Genomic DNA, 19,606 nt, shown 5'->3' with positions numbered 1-19,606 from the left:
TCTGTGTGGCTGCCCGGCCATGGAAACCCAGCTCGCGACAGTTATTGTGCTGAAGTTGCTTCCAGGGGAGTTTGGAACTTGGTAGTGAGTATTGCAGAGGACAGATGATTTTTACGCGCTAGAGCACTCGGCGGTCCCATTCTGTGAGCTTGTGGGGCCAACCACCTTGTGGCTGAGCCGTTGTTGCTCCTAGACGTTTCTACTTCACAACAACAGCACTTACAGTCGACAGGGGCAGCTCTAGCAGGGCAGAAATTTGACAAACTGACTTGTCGGAAAAGTGGCATCCTATGACGGTGCCACTTCAGTAAGGCCATTCTACTGCCAATGTTTGTCTATGGAGATGGCATGGGTGTGTTCGATTTCATACACCTGTGAGCAAGTATGGCACCTCCAAACAATACCATTAGTCAAATATACACACACACACAACCCTGTATGACATGAGTAGTTTCAAAATGACATTTTTTATTCAGATGTAGATTTTAAGCTTACACACCCACACACGACCATGACATTCAACCAACAAAAGACAGCGAGCCACATAATCCACATATAATGCCCTGGGCTTTATTGTCTGATTTTATCGTGAGAGTTCGGTCACTTTTTTTCACACAAAAAAATATATTTTTTCAGCCTCCAGGTGGGACAAGAAAACTTCAAGGATAAATCCTGCCATTGGACTGGGTATTCAGATTGTGACGACACAGACAAGTACTACTAGTAGCACTGTCTTTGTGCCTTACTCTTCACAGAAGAGAACACATAGTTCCCCAAGGGAAGGCACCCGATACTTGTGGTTTTTGGCCTTGCATCCTTCTGGGGAGAAAAGAGAAACGCAGCCTTTCTCAATTAGCTAACCCCCTTCAAGATTTTTCTTGTCAGAAATTGGAATGATGATACATGTACAGCAATTTTAACTGTCATTCACCGCCCTTATAACCTATGCATGAACAATTAACAACATAATGAAGTCTTTCAATACGAAGAAGCTTAATCATTTTTTACCACAAGAAAAATACAAAAATAACAATTCTGTTTACAAAATAAATGAATTGTGTGGGAGGGGGGAGAGATCCCATTGCATGTAAACTAGGGACAAATTATACAAAAGCAGCATTAAATATCAATCAAATCATTAGAAAACAAACAAAAAATAGTGCTTTGAATCAGAAGCAGCAGGAAGAGACGTCATCCCTAGTTTTGTTACTTGTATCGGGATAACAATGTAAATGGAAGATACCGGGAAGAGATATAACCACACGAAGTAAAGTGAACCAAAGCCGACCTTCTCCTCTGGCTCCCCTCATCCCCAAAGAGTCTATCTTTATGTCACTATTGAATTCCATATGATCCAAAGAAGTACAGGGACCCAAAAGGGGGAAAACCTGCTTTGTGTTCACAATATACAAAATACCCAGGAGTCCGTAGCTACCTAACATTTACTACAGCACAGGAACCAATGAAGGTACAGTGTACAAATAAACAAAAGAAAAAAAACTGTAAACACAGCACAATAAATAGATAACAGCAGGCTCTGCAACATGCAAGTGATGAAACGTCTTAATTTGAAACTTTCATCTATACAACTCACATAAGTGTATCGCTTTTTTCTTTTCATTCCCAAGTGCAAAACATCACAAATGAATAAGTTTCTGTATTCAAGTAACGTATATACAAGGGGGTATTACAAATATGTAGTTATAGTACAGATACTATTTTGCCATATTCATAATTTACAAGATGTCAATTTTTACTCATTAACAGTAACGAATACAAAAACAAAACAAACATTAAAAAAGCATGAGAGATGAGAATTGCAACAATACATTCCCACAGTTGCCGTGGAAACGTGTCTGTCCGTACTACGTATGTAGTCCGTTGTGTGTGTGGAGTCCCGCCTGCCGCCCTATTTGCATTCCCAATGCTACGGTGCACAGCACCTAAAGAGTGAACTCAGAGGGTAGCAGCAGACTCTAAGCAAAGGACTGGTTGTGCAGCAGAGGGTTGGGTAGTGTTGGGGCTGCCTGTCATGGCAGCTAGCTGCACCACCACCACTCTGCTACGTCACCTCCATGGCCACTGTGTTGTCAGTTATACTGTTTAGAGCTGGCTTGTCTTGATTGTGATTATCTCTGGAGGAGGAATACAAACAGTGTCAAACTTTTGTTGGAATACACAGCTCCCACTAGACACATGGCTTAGGCATGACATTAGGCAATCAAGATATGACACCAGATTCAATATAAAGTGCACTACTTTTGACCATTTCCCAAAGGGCTGTGGTGAAATGTAGTGCACTACAGATAATAGGGTACCATGAGAGACATACATAGTACATCAGTCAGAGAATGTCAACTCATCTCACCTGGATCCTATGTCCATGGTAGAAGCCCCGGTGACCTTGTTGGGCATCTGACAGTTGGTGTTGGCAGCCATCTTTAAGGCAGAGGGCACGGCTCCCAGGGCCCTGGGTATGTGGCGTGTGGTGGTGCCGCCCAGGATGGGGAGGGCAGGGGAGGAGGAGGAGGGGGGAACGCTCAGACGGAGGTTATTCGCAATCAGGACCTGAGTGGTGGTGGGGGAGGTGTTTGCAGCATTGTTACCCAGGTGAGTGTGATGGGCATTGGGAGGGAATGTGAGAGAAGAGGCCGTGACGGGGGACGGAGAGGTAGAGGAGTGGTTGGACGAGGGCTGGAGGAAGGTGGGGGTTGATGGAGGAGGGGTGAGAGTCTGGTTGCTGTTAGGGTGGTGGGTGGTGCTGGCCAGGTGTAAGCTCTTGTACACTCCTGAGAGAGATGGGGAAAGACAAAATACATTTACAAGAGATACATTGAACACTTCCTCAATTGAACACTTGACTTGCAATGACTGGTATGTGGCCGACTAAATCACTCTGGATAAGAGCGTCTGCTAAAATTACTAACATTTAACTCCCCAGTCTCATTTATTTCATCTGCTATGAAGTGAACTACAGATTAGCGGTGCTGCTCACCTGAGCCTGGGAGGACCCCGTTGACTCCACTTCCCAGAACCCCATCCTCCTTGGTCTTGAAGGCCATCAGCTGGTCCGTGGTCACCAGGGCAGAGGCAGCAAACTGGGCACTGGCCGAGTCTAACGTTTTAGAGATTATACACTGGAGGGGAGGGAGGACAGAGACCAAGTCAGACATTCTACATACCATTGAAGAAAAAAAAAGTGCCAAAGGAATGATATCAGTGTTTCCCCTAATATATTTTATCAGGGGGCTAGAGGAGGGCCTGCCTTGCCTTTACAATGGTAAGGGAAATGCTGGGTGAAATACACATCGATAGGGCTATTTTGGAGGTTTGTGTGTGGCGTGTGTAAAGGAGTGGTGTCTGACCTGTGTGTGGGGTGGTGTTGCTGTGGATGCTGTAGTAATAGAGGATGTGTCCGTGTTGGGCTGTGTCTGTTGCTGCTGTTGAATCTGCTCCAGCTGCTGTTTCTGCATCAGGGCCAGCTGCTCCTGGTGCTGCTGGTACTGCTCTGCTGTGAACGCTACACAGATACAGGATAACAGTGTTATAACACACAAGGGTTATACATACAGGAGAATGAAGAGTTGAGGTAATATGCAGATCCTATATTTCTCCACCAGTCATAGATAAAGCAAAGAAATACCTGCACAGTGCACACGGTAGGCTATATGCCGCTCCCATATATACAAAACGCTTAGTCTTATCGCCTCCTTCAAGGCTGACTGACCTTGTACACCCGTAGCTTGTCATCTAGATCAACATTCAATATCTTCACCAAGCTGGTGAGAAGTACCAGTGGTCTGGCTTTGGCTCCAAGTGAGAGCAGGTCTGTGTGTGTCTTGTTGATTTCCACCTCTGGGCAGCCGAACGTTCTAGGCAGCTGAGCGTGTATACGGACCGGTAAACAGTGTGTGACAATGAGTTTGTTTTGCGTCGCCATATATTTTTATTTATCCATTATTTTACCAGGTAAGTTGACTGAGAACACATTCTCATTTGCAGCAACGACCTGGGGAATAGTTACAGGGGAGAGGAGGGGGATGAATGAGCCAATTGTAAACTGGGGATTATTAGGTGACCGTGATGGTTGAGGGCCAGATTGGGAATTTAGCCAGGACACCGGGGTTAACACCCCTACTCTTACGATAAGTGCCATGGGATCTTTAATGACCTCAGAGAGTCAGGACACCCGTTTAACGTCCCATCCGAAAGACGGCACCTTACACAGAGCAGTGTCCCCAATCACTGCCCTGGGGCATTGGGATCTTTGTTTAGACCAGAGGAAAGAGTGCCTCCTACTGGCCCTCCAACACCACTTCCAGCAGCATCTGGTCTCCCATCCAGGGACTGACCAGGGCCAACCCTGCTTAGCTTCAGAAGCAAGCCAGCAGTGGTATGCAGGGTGGTATGCTGCTGGCATATGCTGATATTCTGGCGAGAGTAAATAGCAGCATGTAACTCATCAGCTAAGAAGAACATGAAATCGCTAGACTGCCTGTTTGTACAAACATGTCAATAATGTATTTTGTGTAAAACATGTAAATAGCGGCATTTAGCCTACTCCCCTCCTGAAGAACAAACATGAAATGGTGCTTATACTTACTGAGGCAAGGAATGCAATAGTTCTAACAGTTTTGTGTAAAACATGAAGTTGGTAGGCTAACCCATGAACGAAGGTGATCAATGAGGGGGGAGTGGCAGCGGAGCACTCCACACAGCTGCTACGTAGGCAGCGGAGTGGGCACTCGGCTACGAATGTATTTATTTTTAAAATTCACATGCTCAGAAATATCTATTTTTAGCCCGGGAAAATTGGGATACAGAAACTCTGTATCCGTAGCCACTCCATTATCTAAAATACATTCTCAATACACATTCTACACTTAACCAGCCGCTCTGCTTTGGGAGTACATCTTTCCAGATTCCAGGTGGGGTTTGAGATGGGGCATGTAAACCTCGAATCAGGTCACTATCTACACTATGTCAAAGCTTTGACTTGACTGAGTCCATACAAATACATCTTTCAGAACAATTGAGCCTGAAGATTGCTTTATCAGGAGAATAACCTGGTTATCCTTTGATCTAAGCAAAACAGGTGTCAAAGCCACTGAATTGCCAGGACATACCCTACTCGAACACAAATACGCCTAGTGACATCAAAAGCCGACAAGGTGAACATCAACACAGCAACGTTCACAGGAGCATGTGCATGGCAAAATATGCCTCCCCAAAATTGTAATGCAGTTTCATGCCTGGCCTAGCACAACACCAGGGGGTATGAAAAGAAAACACACATTTTAGCTTTCTGACATCAAACAGCATTCTAAAACATACATTCCTGTGAGGTATATTCTGACCTTAAGACGCTAACATGACTATCAAGGTTAAGCTCCAATCAAGCCAATATCCTAGCTTGAGACACTGCAGTATGCAGCAGACTCCCCCTCTACTCTATGACCCTGACACCACAGCACCTCTTCTGAATCTATTTCTACAACACCATTTCTACAACATCGGGGTTGGAGAACAGGAATTAATGTATTCTCAAGAATGTATTCTAATAAGGAAGCATTGTATGAATTAGGGCTGCCCCCAACTTTAAAAAATCTTTGTTGACCAAGAGTAGACTGTCCTTTCGACCAAACGATTGGTAGAAATTTTTAAGCATGCATTTTTCATATATAGACACCATATGTCAGTGTTTCCCCAAAGCTTGATGATTAGTTGATTATTTGAATGAGCTGTGTAGTGCTAGGGTAAAAAAAACTATTATTTCTGATGAAATAATTAAGACAAACGACTTGAGGGAGCCAGAGATCAAGATCCCCAGAAAAAATGATAAACTTTGCGACCCCCCATCCCCTTTGCAGATCTGAAGTTGCACCCTTCAGGGGGTCAGCAAACCAGTGCCAATTTACAACTTATATTACCATTTATACCACTCTGTGAGTCAGTTTTTATTTTCATATGCACATTTTCACAATAAAAAATTGTAATAACATTTAATTGCCAACTACGTAAAAATAGCATGCATATAAAGCCAACAAATAAAAACATTGAAGAAAATATCCTGATAAAAACTATAAATCACAATGGCTACGCATAGAGGTTTGTTCATGTTCAATATGCATATTATTATTACTATTGGATAGAAAACACTCTAGTTTCTAAAACCGTTTGAATTGTATCTGTGAGTAAAACAGAACTCAAGTTGGAGCAAACTTCCTGTGAGGAAGTGAGAAATCTGAAATCAGGCAGGCTGTTCTGGGGTCAGTTTATTAATTTGCATGTCGAGATGCACTGCATACGCCTTACCCTAGATGTCAGCAAATAGTGAGAATTGGAATGGAGTTGCTAGGCAGATCTGAGGCCATATAAAGGGTCTGGGAACGTGGGGTGCACTCTTTTCAACATTCGCCATGACGCAAGACAGACCTCAGGATTGCGTTCTGGAAAGCTCCCGTTATAGGCCTTAGATATATCCGGCTCTGATTTTATTCGATATAGGTGTTAAAGACATCATAATGTTGTTATTTTAAACCGAGTTATATCAGTTTATATCAGTATATTGCGATTTTCGGATATTTCTTAGTGCTGCGTTATAGTGAGTTGGACACGTCTTCGCCACATGGCTAATGTTTACTGCTAATTCCAAAGTTGAAGGCGACAATCTACAACCGAGCAACGATTCCTCTGGACAAAGGACAACTTGCCCAAGATTCTGATGGGAGCTCATCAAAAAGTAAGAACTATTTATGATGTTAATTCGTTGTTCTGTTGAAAAATGTAAAACTCCTATTCCGCCATTAATTTCGGTGCGGTCTCGCTTTAACGCACGCTGTATGTCGTAGTAACGTTAATTTAAAAAAATCTAACACAGCGGTTGCATTAAGAACTAATGTATCTTTCATTTGCTGTCCAACCTGTATTTTTTAGTCAAGTTTATGATTAGTTATTGATTAGATTAGGTGCCTCTCCCAAGATTTCTCCCGACATTGTTGGCAGCTTGGTTACTATTCTCATTGTATAACCACGATTTGTGCCGCTAAATATGCACATTTTCGAACAAACTCTATATGTATTGTGTAATATGATGTTATAGGACTGTCATCTGAAGAAGTTTGAGAAGGTTAGTGAAAAAATTAATATATTTTGCTGGTTTATTCGTTATCGCTATTGTTGGCTTGAATCAATGCTGTTGTGTGGTTGGCTATTGTAGTAAGCTAATATAATGCTATATTGTGTTTTCGCTGTAAAACACTTAAAAAATCTGAAATATTGGCTGGATTCACAAGATCTTTGTCTTTCATTTGCTGTACACTGTGTATTTTTCATAAATGTTTTATGATGAGTATTTAGGTAATTCACGTTGCTCTCTGTAGTTATTCTAGTTGCTTTGGTGAGAGTTGTGATGGTGGCTGCAATGTAAAACTATGATTTATACCTGGAATATGCACATTTTTCTAACAAAACATATGCTATACAATAAATATGTTATCAGACTGTCATCTGATGAAGTTGTTTCTTGGTTAGTGACTATTTATATCTTTATTTGGTCGAAATTGTGATAGCTACCTATGCAGGAAAAAAATGGTGAAAAAAAAAGTTGTGTCATTTGCTATCGTGGTTAGCTAATAGAAATACATAGAGTCTTCCCTGTAAAACATTTTAAAAATCAGAAATGATGGCTGGATTCACAAGATGTGTATCTTTCATCTGGTGTCTTGGACTTGTGATTTAATGATATTTAGATGCTAGTATTTACTTGTGACGCTATGCTAGGCTATGCTAGTCAACTTTTTTACTGATGGGGGTGCTCCCGGATCCGGGATTGTGATGAAGTAGAAGTTAAGATTGTCGCCTGCCTTCCCGCCTTTGGGACGACGACCCCCCCCCCCCCCCCCCCTCATTGTTAGGGTGGTGACATGAGCATCTCCGTATATGCAGTTCTCTGGTTGCAGTCAAATTTCATTACACTGGAGAGGGCATGATGCTCGTTAATTTGTACATCCCATGTAAGTGGTAACGATGAGACGAAATCCACGACTTAGGCTAATTATCATTTACTGACATTCATTTATTTTCGTTTGCGTGTTTCACATAGCCAGCAACGCGGAGTCTTCGCGCATAGTAGACCATTTACTGTACGTTGGTTGACAACTGAAAAGCAAATGTTTACTAGTTTATAAAATGTGTCGTACAGACAATAATAAATCATACAATGTGGTTATATGTCCATGGTATCGCATAGGGACAAGTAAACCAAAGGATTTCCTTGGTTTTCTTTCTAAGATGTCGGGGCTGGCCAGACAGCGACGCTAAAGTGAGTGAGTCATCAGTCAGTGTAGCCTACTGGGTTGCATCGTGAGAGCCGTTCATTTGGCCCCCTAATTTCCAATGGCTACCGGTAGGCCTATGCTGTTTGCCAATTATGTGCAGATAATATGTAAATATTTGATTAGTATGGTGAATTACCACCGCAGGAACAATAGGTAGAGTCGAGTATCATTTGGGTCCAAATATGACAATTGGAGCCCTCACGGAATCCAGACATTAAAACGAAATGATTGACCTTCAACTGGATGAGCGCCGTTCGAGACTATCCAACCAACGGGACATTAACTGAGTCGTGGCTGAACGACAACATGGATAATAAACAGTTTGCTGGGGTTTCCGTGCATTGGCGGGACAGAACAGCTAAGTCCGGTGCACGCATCTACCACTCTGTAGTTGCTAGCGGTATTCTGGTAGATGCAAAGGCTTTCCCAAAAACCTTCTCAATTAAATGTTAAATACAAAGTAGGCTAAGCTTAACTGGCAGAACAATATCAAGATTTTCATCAATCCAGTGGGTATTTGTTTTTCAAATGCTACCATCCCATGTGCGCTACAACAACAAAAAAAACAGCTAAACAACCTCTTGCACGGTACTCACTTGAATTTCTGGTAACTACACCAACAAATCTTAATTTCTCCGATTTTCCCAAGACCTCAAGTTGCCTGATGTTTTAAGCACTGTTGTGGACTTACATCCAATTGTTTTCTATTAAAAAAAAAGTGAGATTGAGAGTGAAAACGGTAATTAAGACTAATCAACAAAAAAAAATTGTTAAATGTTTAACCTCTTGAGCCTATGGGGGCGCCATTTCGACTTTGTAAAAATGAGTTCCCAAATTAAACTGCCTCGTACTCAATTCTTGCTCGTACAATATGCATATTATTATTACTATTGGATAGAAAACACTCTCTAGTTTCTAAAACCGTTTGAATTATTTCTCTGAGTGAAACAGAACTCATTCTGCAGCACATTTCCTGTCAGGGAGTGAGATTTCAGAAATCGAGGTCCCTGTTCTGAAGTCAGTTTATAAGTCCCCAAGTAAGCCATCGGGCTACATGCACTGCATACGTCTTCCTCTAGATGTCAGTAAGCGGGGAGAATTTGAATGGAGTCGATTGCGCAATCTGGGGCCCTATATAAGACCGTGGAACGGAAGTACAGTCCTTTTCAACGGTGCGCCTGGCGCATCAGGGACATCACTATGGCCTCCTGCAAAGCTTTCGTTTTAGCAGTTCTGTATCTCCGGTCATGTTTTTATTCGTTATAGGTGTTAAAGACATCATAAGGTAGTTAATTTAAACCGACTTATAGCAGTTTATAGCGATTTTCCTGGATTTCTTTGTCATGCGCTTTCACGAATTGGACACCTCTCCAGTGGGTGGCTAACGTTAGCGGCTATTTCGACAGGACATCTTTCAACCAAAAGACGATTGTTCTGGAGAAAGGACACCTTGCCCAAGATTCTGATGGAAGCTCAGCAAATAGTAAGCAGTCTTTATGCTGTTAATTCGTACTTATGTTGACAAATGTCAAATAATAATTCCGCCATGAATTATGGTGCGGTCTCGCTTTAGCGCACGCTGTATTGCGCAGTAACGTTAATTTAAAAAAATCTAACACAGCGATTGCATTAAGAACTAATTTATTTTTCATTTGCTGTCCAATCTGTATTTTTTTGTCAAGTTTATGAATAGTTTTCGATTAGATTAGGTGCCTCTCCAAGATGGCGCCAGACAGATTGCTTGAAGTTTTGACAACAAATCACATTGTATAACCACGATTTGTGCCGCTAAATATGCACATTTTCGAACAAACTCTATATGCATTGTGTAATATGATGTTATAGGACTGTCATCTGAAGAATTCTGAGAAGGTTAGTGAAAAAATGTATATATTTGTGGTTTATACGTTATCGCTATGTTTGGCTTGAATCAATGCTGTTGTGATGTTTGCTATTGTGGTAAGCTAATATAACGCTATATTGTGTTTTCGCTGTAAAACACTTAGAAAATATGAAATATTGTCTGGATTCACAAGATCTGTGTGTTTCATTTGCTGTACGCGGTGTATTTTTAAGAAATGTTTTATGATGAGTAATTAGGTAATACACGTTGCTCTCTGTAGTTATTCTAGTCGCTTTGGTGAGAGTTGTGATGGTGGCTGCAATGGTAAACCATGATTTATACCTGAAATATGCACATTTTTCTAACAAAACATATGCTATACAATAAATATGTTATCAGACTGTCATCTGATGAAGTTGTTTCTTGGTTAGTGGCTATTTATATCTTTATTTGGTCGAATTTGTGATAGCTACTGATGCAGTAAAAAAATGGTAAAGTAAAGAAGTGGTGTCTTTTGCTAACGTGGTTAGCTAATAGATTTACATATTGTGTCTTCCCTGTAAAACATTTTAAAAATCAGAAATGATGGCTGGATTCACAAGATGTGTATCTTTCATCTGGTGTCTTGGACTTGTGATTTAATGATATTTAGATGCTAGTATTTACTTGTGACGCTATGCTAGGCTATGCTAGTCAGCTTTTTTACTGATGGGGGTGCTCCCGGATCCGGGTTTGGGAGGAACTAGAAGTTAAGGTTTAATGTTCTCTTACTAAGGAAATTGCCCTGATCATATAGGCCTAGATCAGAGCTCTCCAACCATGTTCCTGGAGAGCTACCCTCCTGTATGTTGACTCCAACCCTTGTTGTAACTAACCTGATTCAGCATTTTAAATTATTATTAGGTGCCCAAGATTGGGGTTGGAACAAAAACCTACAGGACGGTAGCTCTCAAGGAAAGCCTTGGTCTAGACAATATCCAAAACTTAACACATTGAAATCATACATTTTCAGTACTAAAACATTTAAGTGATGTAATCTAGGAGGTACACTCGATAAAGTCTTCATTTAGTTGTGTATTTTATAGTGAATCAAGGCATTAGAATGTACCAGACGCCACCAAAATAGAGTTATTTTGGCAAGCCCCCCTCGGACCCCGCCCAGGTGACGTCTGGCTGGCTACTTTTTTGATTTGTCAAGCTACTCTATGTACATGTGGGGTAAAATAAAATCAAATAAAAATGTATTTGTCACGTGTTCGAATACAACAGGTAGACCTTAGTGAAATGCTTACTTTACAAGCCCTTAACCATCAACGCAGTTTTAGGAAAATACAACCAAAAAAGCAAGAGATAATTAAAGAGCAACAGTAAATAACAATAGCGGGGCTATATACAGGGGGTACTGGTACAGAGGTAATTGGTAATTGAGGTAAAATGTAGAGTTATTAAAGTGACTATGCATAGATAGAGTAGCAGCAGCGTAAAGGGGGGGGGGGGGGGGGGGTGAAGTCTGACAATTTTTAGGGCCTTCCTCTGACACCGCCTGATATAGAGGTCCTGGATGGCAGGAAGCTTGGCCCCAGTGATGTACTGGGCTGTACGCACTACCATCTGTAGTGCCTTGCTGTCGGAGGCCGAGCAGTTGCCATACCAGGCAGTGATGCAACCAGTCAGGATGCTCTCGATGGTGCAGCTGTAAAACATTTTGAGGATCTGAGGACCCATGCCAAATCTTTTCAGTCTCCTGAGGGGGAATAGGTTTTGTAGTGCCCTCTTCACGACTGTCTTGGTATGTTTGGACCATGATAGTTTGTTGGTGATGTGGACACCAAGGAACTTGAAGCTCTCAACCTGCTCCACTACAGCCCTGATGATGAGAATGGGGGCGTGCTCGGTTTCCTGTAGTCCACAATCATCTCCTTTGTCTTGATCACGTTGAGGGAGAGGTTGTTGTCCTTGCACCAAACAGTCAGATCTTTGACCTCCTCCCTACCACTGTTGTGTCATCAGCAAACTTAATGAATGTGTTGGAGTTGTGCCTGAGTGAACAGGGAGTAGAGGGGACTGAGCACACACCCGAGGGGCCCCCCTGTTGAGGATCAGCATGGCGAATGTGTCGTTGCCTACCCTTACCACCTGGTGGCGGCCCATCAGGAAGTCCAGGCTTCAGTTGCAGAGGGAGGTGTTTAGTCCCCGGGTCCTGAGCTTATTGGTGAGCTTTGAGGGGACTATGGTGTTGAATGCTGAGCTGTAGTCAATGTATAGCATTCTCACATAGGTGTTCCTTTTGTCCAGGTGGGAAAGGGCAGTGTGGAGTGCAATAGAGATGGAATCATCTGTGGATCTGTTAGGGTGGTATGCAAATTGGAGTGGGTCTAGGGTTTCTGGGATAATGGTGTTGATGTGAGCCATGACCAGCCTTTCAAAGCATTTCATGGCTACAGACATGAGTGCTACGGGTCGGAAGTCATTTAGGCAGGTTACGTTAGTGTTCTTGGGCTCCGGGACTATGGTGGTCTGCTTGAAACATGTTGATATTACAGACTCGGACAGGGAGAGGTTGAAAATGTCAGTGAAGATACTTGCCAGTTGGTTAGTGCATTCTCAGAGTACACGTCTTGGTAATCCGTCTGGCCCTGAATGTTGACCTGTTTAAAAGGTGTTACTCACATCGGCTGTGGAGAACATGATCACACAGGTAGCTCTCAAGGAACAGGGTTGGAAAGCTTGGCCTAGACAATATCCAAAACACTGCTTCTATGCATAAGCTGGTGCGTATCCTTTATTTTTTATTTATTACCCCTTTTTCTCCCCAATTGGTAGTTAGTCTTGTCTCAATCGCTGCAACTCCCGGACTCGTGAAAGGCGAAGGTCAAGAGCTGTATGTAACACAACCCAACCAAGCCGCACTGCACTGCTTCTTGACACAATGACCACTTAACCCGGAAGCCAGGCGCACCAATGTGTCCGAGGAAACACGGTACACCTGGCAACCGTGTCAGCATGCACTGCACCCGGCCCGCCACAGTTGTCGCCGCTAGTGCGTGATGGGACAAGGACATCCCTGCCGGCCAAACCCCTCCCCTAACCCGGACGACACTGGGCCAATTGTGCGCCGCCCCATGGGTCTCCTGGTCACGGCCGGCTGCGATAGAGACTGAACTGGAACCCAGAATCTCCAGTGGCACAGCCAGCAGAGCGATGCAGTGCCTTAGACCAGTGCGCCACTCGGGAGGCCCTAGGTGTGTATCCTTACTCAACATTGACAGGAGCACTCCAAACAAAAGACAATGAATGAATTGAGAAAACTCGTAAAAGGAATGAAATACACCAAAACTTGTGTAGCATAGGTTGTGAGCTCTGCAAACATGTCCACTCCAACAACAAGAACAGTAACCAGCTGTAATCAGTGCTCTAAAGTGTGACCAATTGTGCAACGGAATATTTTGCTGTGCAACCACGAGTTGTATTTTGGGAGCACTGGGCAACAATTAAAAATCTGCCCAGATAATCGTGGTAATAAGTGCAGATTCGTTAGCGTCATGCACCATTACCACAGTGAAAACAGCATGCTTCTAAGCCCAACCAGGTCAAAAGATATTACCCGTGCATAATTTATATCTTCCTATAGTGGATCGCATTTTACCTTAACAAACCAAGTCGTGGGGGGGTTCTAAAACTACTTGTGCGTCATTAACCATTTGTTTACACTTTGTTCATGTTACCTCATTGGCTAGCTAAAAAACTTGTAACTATCAGTATTTGATACGGCGCCGACAGAGATGGCCGCCTCGCTTCGCGAAATTGTTAATATTACTTGTTAGATATTACTGCATGGTCAGAACTAGAAGCACAAGCATTTCCCTACACTCGCATTAACATCTGCTAACCATGTGTATGTGACCAATAAAATTTGATTTGATTTATATCCAAACATTTGGGGTCACAGAAAGGAAAAGGGATAGATTATAATGGCCCGAGGGGATGGCTGTCGTTTTACAAGCTCCTAACCAACTGTTTTTAACTCATTTTGTACATAATGTTGCTGCTACCGTCTCTTATGACCGAAAAGAGCTTCTGGACATCAGAACAGATATTACACACCTCGAACTGGATGAAGATTTTTTCTTTAATGAGTCCGATGCTAAGGATATACTGCTTTCCGGAGATGAGGCCCAAATCCCTGTCATTCGTTTGAAGAAAGAAATACAAGAGGCAGAGTGCTGGGTGCCTTGTGAGAATTTTTCAGCTAGTGAGTCAACCACCAAAACCCTCTTTATTATTGGCCAAAGTGCAATAATTGGAAAACGGGACAATCTATGACTAAAATGATCCTACCAACGGGAGATTAAAAACAAATATCTTATGTTTCACAAAGACTTGGCTGAACGATGACATGGATCATATAGAGCTGGCTGGCTTCTCCGTGCATTGGCAGGATAGAGCAGCAATGTCTGGTAAGACGAGGGGCGGGGGTGTGTGTCTATTTGTCAATAACTGTGGTGCGCAATGTCTAATATTAAAGAAGTCTCAAGGTATTTCTCTAATGAGGTAGAATACCTCGTGATAAGCTGTAGACCACACTATCTAACAAGAGAGTTCTCATCTATATAATTCGTAGCCGTCTATTTACCACTACAAACCGATGTCACTAAGAATGCACTCAAAGAGCTGTATCAGGCCAAAAGCAAAAAAGAAAATGCTCATCAAGAAGCGGCGCTCCCCTAGTGGCCGGGGACTTTAATGCAGGCAAAGAGTAAGAAATTGTAAGTAAGCAGGCAAGATATTGATATTATTCTCACATGTATGTTCCTTTTGTCTAGGTGGGAAAGGGCAGTGTGGAGTGCAATAGATATTGCGTCATCTGTGGATCTTTTCAGACTGTATGCGAATTGGAGTGGGTCCAGGGTTTCTGGCATGATGGTGTTGATGTGAGCCATGACCAGCCTTTTAAAGCACTTCATGGCTACTGACCCCTTCATTGTCCCTCAGGAGACTGAAAAGATATGGCATGGGTCACCAGATCCTTAATAAGTTCTACAGCTGCACCGTCGAGAGCATCCTGACCGGTTGCACCACCACCTGCTATGGAAACTGGTCGGCATCCGACCGTAATACGCTACAGAGGGTAGTGCGTACGGCCCAGTAGATCATTGGAGTCAGAGGAAGGCCCAAAAAATTGCCAGGGACTCTAGTCACCCAAGTCAGAGACTTTTCTCTCAGCTACCGCATGGCAAGCGGTACCAGAGCACCAAGTCCGGGACCAAAAGGCTCCTTAACAGCTTCTACCACCAAGCCATAAGACTGCTCAACTAAACTAATCAAATGGCCACCCGGACTAATTACATTGACCCCCCCCCCCCACCCTTGTTTTTACACTGCTGCTACTCGCTGTTTACTATCTATGCATAGTCACTTTCCAAATTACCTCGACTAACCTGTACCCCTGCACATTGACTCGGTACTGGTACCCCCTGTATATAGCAGTGTTATTTTAATTTCCCCCCTTTATTTCTTTAATTGCATTGTTGGTTAAGGGCTTGTAAGTAAGCATTTCATGGTAAGGTTCACCTGTTATATTTGGCACATGTGACAAATGCAATTTGATTCTTCAGGAGATCAATGATCATAGCAATGAATGAAGGATGGTAAGTTGGTGGTTGAAGATTTCCCTCTAGTGGTGTGGGGGCTGTGCTTTGGCAAAGTGGGCGGGGTTATATCCTTCCTGTTTGGCCCTGTCCGGGGGTATCATCGGATGGGGCCACAGTGTCTCATGACCCCTCCTGTCTCAGCCTCCAGTATTTATGCTGCAGTAGTTAATGTGTCGGGGGGCTAGGGTCAGTTTGTTATATCTGGAGGACTTCTCCTGTCTTATCCGGTGTCCTGTGTGAATTTAAGTATGCTCTCTCTAATTCTCTCCTCTCTCTCGGAGGACCTGAGCCCTAGGACCATGCGTCAGGACTACCTGGCATGATGACTCCTTGCTGTCCCCAATCCACCTGGCCTTGCTGCTGCTCCAGTTTCAACTGTTCTGCCTGTGGCTATGGAACCCTGACCTGTTCACCGGACGTGCTAAAAAAGCCAACTGACATTTACTCCTGAGGTGCTGACTTGCTGCACCCTCGATAACTACTGTGATTATTATTATTTGACCATGCTGGTCATTTATGAACAGTTGAACATCTTGGCCATGTTCTGTTATAATCTCCACCCGGCACAGCCAGAAGAGGACTGGCCACCCCTCATAGCCTGGCTCCTCTCTAGGTTTCTTCCTAGGTTTTGGCCTTTCTAGGGAGTTTTTCCTAGCCACCGTGCTTCTACACCTGCATTGCTTGCTGTTTGGGGTTTTAGGCTGGGTTTCTGTACAGCACTTTGAGATATCAGCTGATGTAAGAAGGGCTATATAAATAAATTTGATTTGATGAATGAATGAAATCTCTTGCATGTCATCATCACAAGCCAGACTTTTTAAAGAGTGTAGAATTTATGTAATGCATCTTAATAAAAACATTGCGCTTAGTGTAGAAACCTAATATTCCAAATGTAATTTCAACGACAGGTATTTGTATCAACATTTCAGCTTTTAGTTTATTATAATGTATTTACAGATTTACATGTTAGTTCCTAGGGTACATGTGCTTTAAAACTAACTACAATTAATGTAGGCCATCTCAATCAATGTAAAAATCATTCTGGTGCTGGGCACACCAGTGCTACCAAGTATAATTTAAAGCCCTGACTGTTATATAATAATATTGAATGCAAACAGAAATCCCCGTAACCAAACACTTATTTTATCAATGTTATCAAATTGCTTGGCATGACAAGGCAACTACCCCCGCGGCATGCGTGCCTTGCGTGGCCGATGCCCGTTTTAAGAGTGATTGACTGTGCCATCCCTGCAGCCTCCGCAATGGATTAGTCCACAGACACAGGCGGGAATCAGACAGGCGTCTCATTAGGGGCAAGGCCATTTGGCCCTTAAGAGGTGCCCAATCTGCCAGGACACCAACGCCATCTGCTAGGGCACCAAGGGCATTGACGAAAATAGCCAAAACAAGCGTATGTAAATGTACACAAATAAATTAGCCTACATGTCAAAGTGTTGGTGATAGCTTATGCGTATTGGCTACAGCCTCATGTCCACACCGAAGCAGTCATGGAGGTGCCAGAAAATGTTGCAAAACTTACATACTTAATTACACACACAAACACCAGTCAAAAGTTTTAGAGCACCTACTCATTGAAGGGTTTTTCTTTATTTTTTAAAAACTATTTTCTACGTTGTAGAATAATAGTGAATACATTTCATAGTTTTAATAACACATATGGAATCATGAGCTAACAAAAAAGTGTTAAAATATATTTTTATATTTCAGATTCTTCAAATAGCTACCCTTTGCCTTGACAGCTTTGCACACTTGGCATTCTCTCAACCAGCTTCATGAAGAAGTCACATGGAATGCATTTCACTTAACAGCTATGCCTTGTTAAAAGTTAATTAGTGGATTTTTTAAATAAGTTTGAGCCTAACAGTTCTGTTGTGACAAGGTAGGGGTGGTATACAGAAGATAGACATATTTGGTAAAATATCAAGTCCATATTATGGCAAGAACAGCTCAAATTAGCAAAGAGAAATGACAGTGCATCATTACTTTAAGACATGAAGGTCAGTCAATACGGAACATTTTAAGAACTTTTATAGTTTCTTCAAGTGCAGTCGAAAAACCATCAAGAGCTTTAATGAAGCTGGCTCTCATGAGGACCGCCACAGGAGTAAGTTCATTAGTTACCAGCCTCAGAAATTGCAGCTCTAATAAATGCTTCACAGAGTTCATGTAACAGACACGTCAACTGTTCAGAGGAGACTGTGAATTAGGCCTTCATGGTCAAATTGCTGTAAAGAAACCACTACTAAAGGACACCAATAAGAAAAAGAGACTTGCTTGGACCAAGAAACCCGAGCAATGGATATTTGACCGGTGGAATTCCAAAATGGAGTCCAAATTTCAGATTTTTGGTTCCATCCGCCATGTCTTTGTGAGACGCGGAGTACGTGAACGGATGATCTCCGCATGTGTATTTCCCACCTTAAAGCATGAAGGTGGGGGTGATTTGCTGGTGACACCGATTTATTTAGAATTCAAGGCACTCAACCAGCATGGCTACCACAGCATTCTGCAGCGATACGCCATCCCATCTGGTTTGGGCTTAGTGGGACTATCATTTGTTTTCAATGGGACAATGACCCAACACACCTCCAGGCTGTGTAAGGGCTATTTGACCAAGAAGAAGAATGAATGAGTGCTGCAACCGATGACCTGGTCTCCCCAATCCCCCAACCTCAACCCAATTGAGATAAGTTGGAGCGCAGAGTGAAGGAAAAGCAGCCAACAAGTGCTCAGCATATGTGGGAACCCCTTTAAGACTGTTGGAAAAACATTCCAGGTGAAGCTGGTTGAGAGAACCCCAAGAGTGTGCAATGCTGTCATCAAGGCAAAGGGTGGCTATTTGAAGAATCTCAAATATATTTTGATTTGTTTAACCCTTTTTTGGTTACTACATGATTCCACATGTGTTATTTCATAGTTTTGATGTCTTCACTATTATTCTACAATGTATAAAATTGTAAAAATAAATAAACCCTGGAATGACTATGAGTCCAAAATTTTGATCGGTACTGTATAATAAATCAATTTAATAGTCACCATCACAATAAATCCATTATTTATTTTAGGCAGGTCTAAATAAACATAACAAAATGTATTTCAGTATTACAGAATATGAGTTGGCCTACTGTATGTTATCTGGCTGTGTGCCATTCCATAGGCTGTAGGCTTGTTCATTTAGGCTATGTTGAGCGTAAAAGTGATCATTTGAAACCAGGTCCAATAAACTAGAGTTAGAGTAAATTGGCTACTATAGTTATGAATGACACAAACTTCAGAAAGTCTTAGAAATCAAAACATATATGGACTGCATGATGCGACTTGGGTTGCAAAGGGTCGGAATTATTCAGGGGAAATTTTAGGATATTTTCCATGGGAAGTTAAGCCCTGGAATTTTGCTTAAATATATATATAAAAAAATTAGATTATAACAGTGAACCTTTTTTGTGGGATACACATAAGGCAATTCTCAGTCTTGTGGCATATATTGGTTAAACTATCCCCAATTAAATGTAATTGCAACCCTCTGCATGAACAGTGCATTCTTCCATCACATGTGCAGCTGATTCTCAAGATCTTGCACACTAATGAGATGCTATGAGCCCACACTACTACTACATGCTTTCTGGTAAGTTTTGAACAATACTGGGTGGGAGTGAATATATTTTATATCACATACATGATTTTTTGTTAACTAGTAAATAGTAGCCTACAGCAAAGTGTGTTAAAAATAATTTCTATCTTGTTAACAATTT

General features: G+C 42.4%; 1 protein-coding gene across 3 annotated transcripts in view; it reads right to left on the bottom strand.

Annotated features, from left to right (window-relative positions):
* Positions 1–548: 548 nt before the first annotated feature.
* The window catches only part of LOC120051191 (enhancer of polycomb homolog 1-like), an 86,316-nt gene continuing 67,258 nt past the window's right edge, over positions 549–19,606 (bottom strand). For all 3 annotated transcript variants that reach the window (XM_038997919.1, XM_038997920.1, XM_038997918.1), the window contains 4 exons: positions 3,366–3,520; positions 2,996–3,137; positions 2,369–2,789; positions 549–2,135 (listed from right to left, as the gene is read on the bottom strand). In XM_038997919.1, the coding sequence (XP_038853847.1) occupies positions 2,063–2,135; positions 2,369–2,789; positions 2,996–3,137; positions 3,366–3,520 (791 nt within the window). In that variant the 3' untranslated portion in view covers positions 549–2,062. The remainder of the gene's footprint in view (positions 2,136–2,368; positions 2,790–2,995; positions 3,138–3,365; positions 3,521–19,606) is intronic.

Source organism: Salvelinus namaycush, chromosome 7 (genome assembly GCF_016432855.1).
Source record: "Salvelinus namaycush isolate Seneca chromosome 7, SaNama_1.0, whole genome shotgun sequence".
Taxonomy (NCBI): Eukaryota; Metazoa; Chordata; class Actinopteri; order Salmoniformes; family Salmonidae; genus Salvelinus; species Salvelinus namaycush.
Note: the sequence above shows the minus strand (reverse complement) of the source record. Positions and strands in the feature narration are given on the sequence as shown.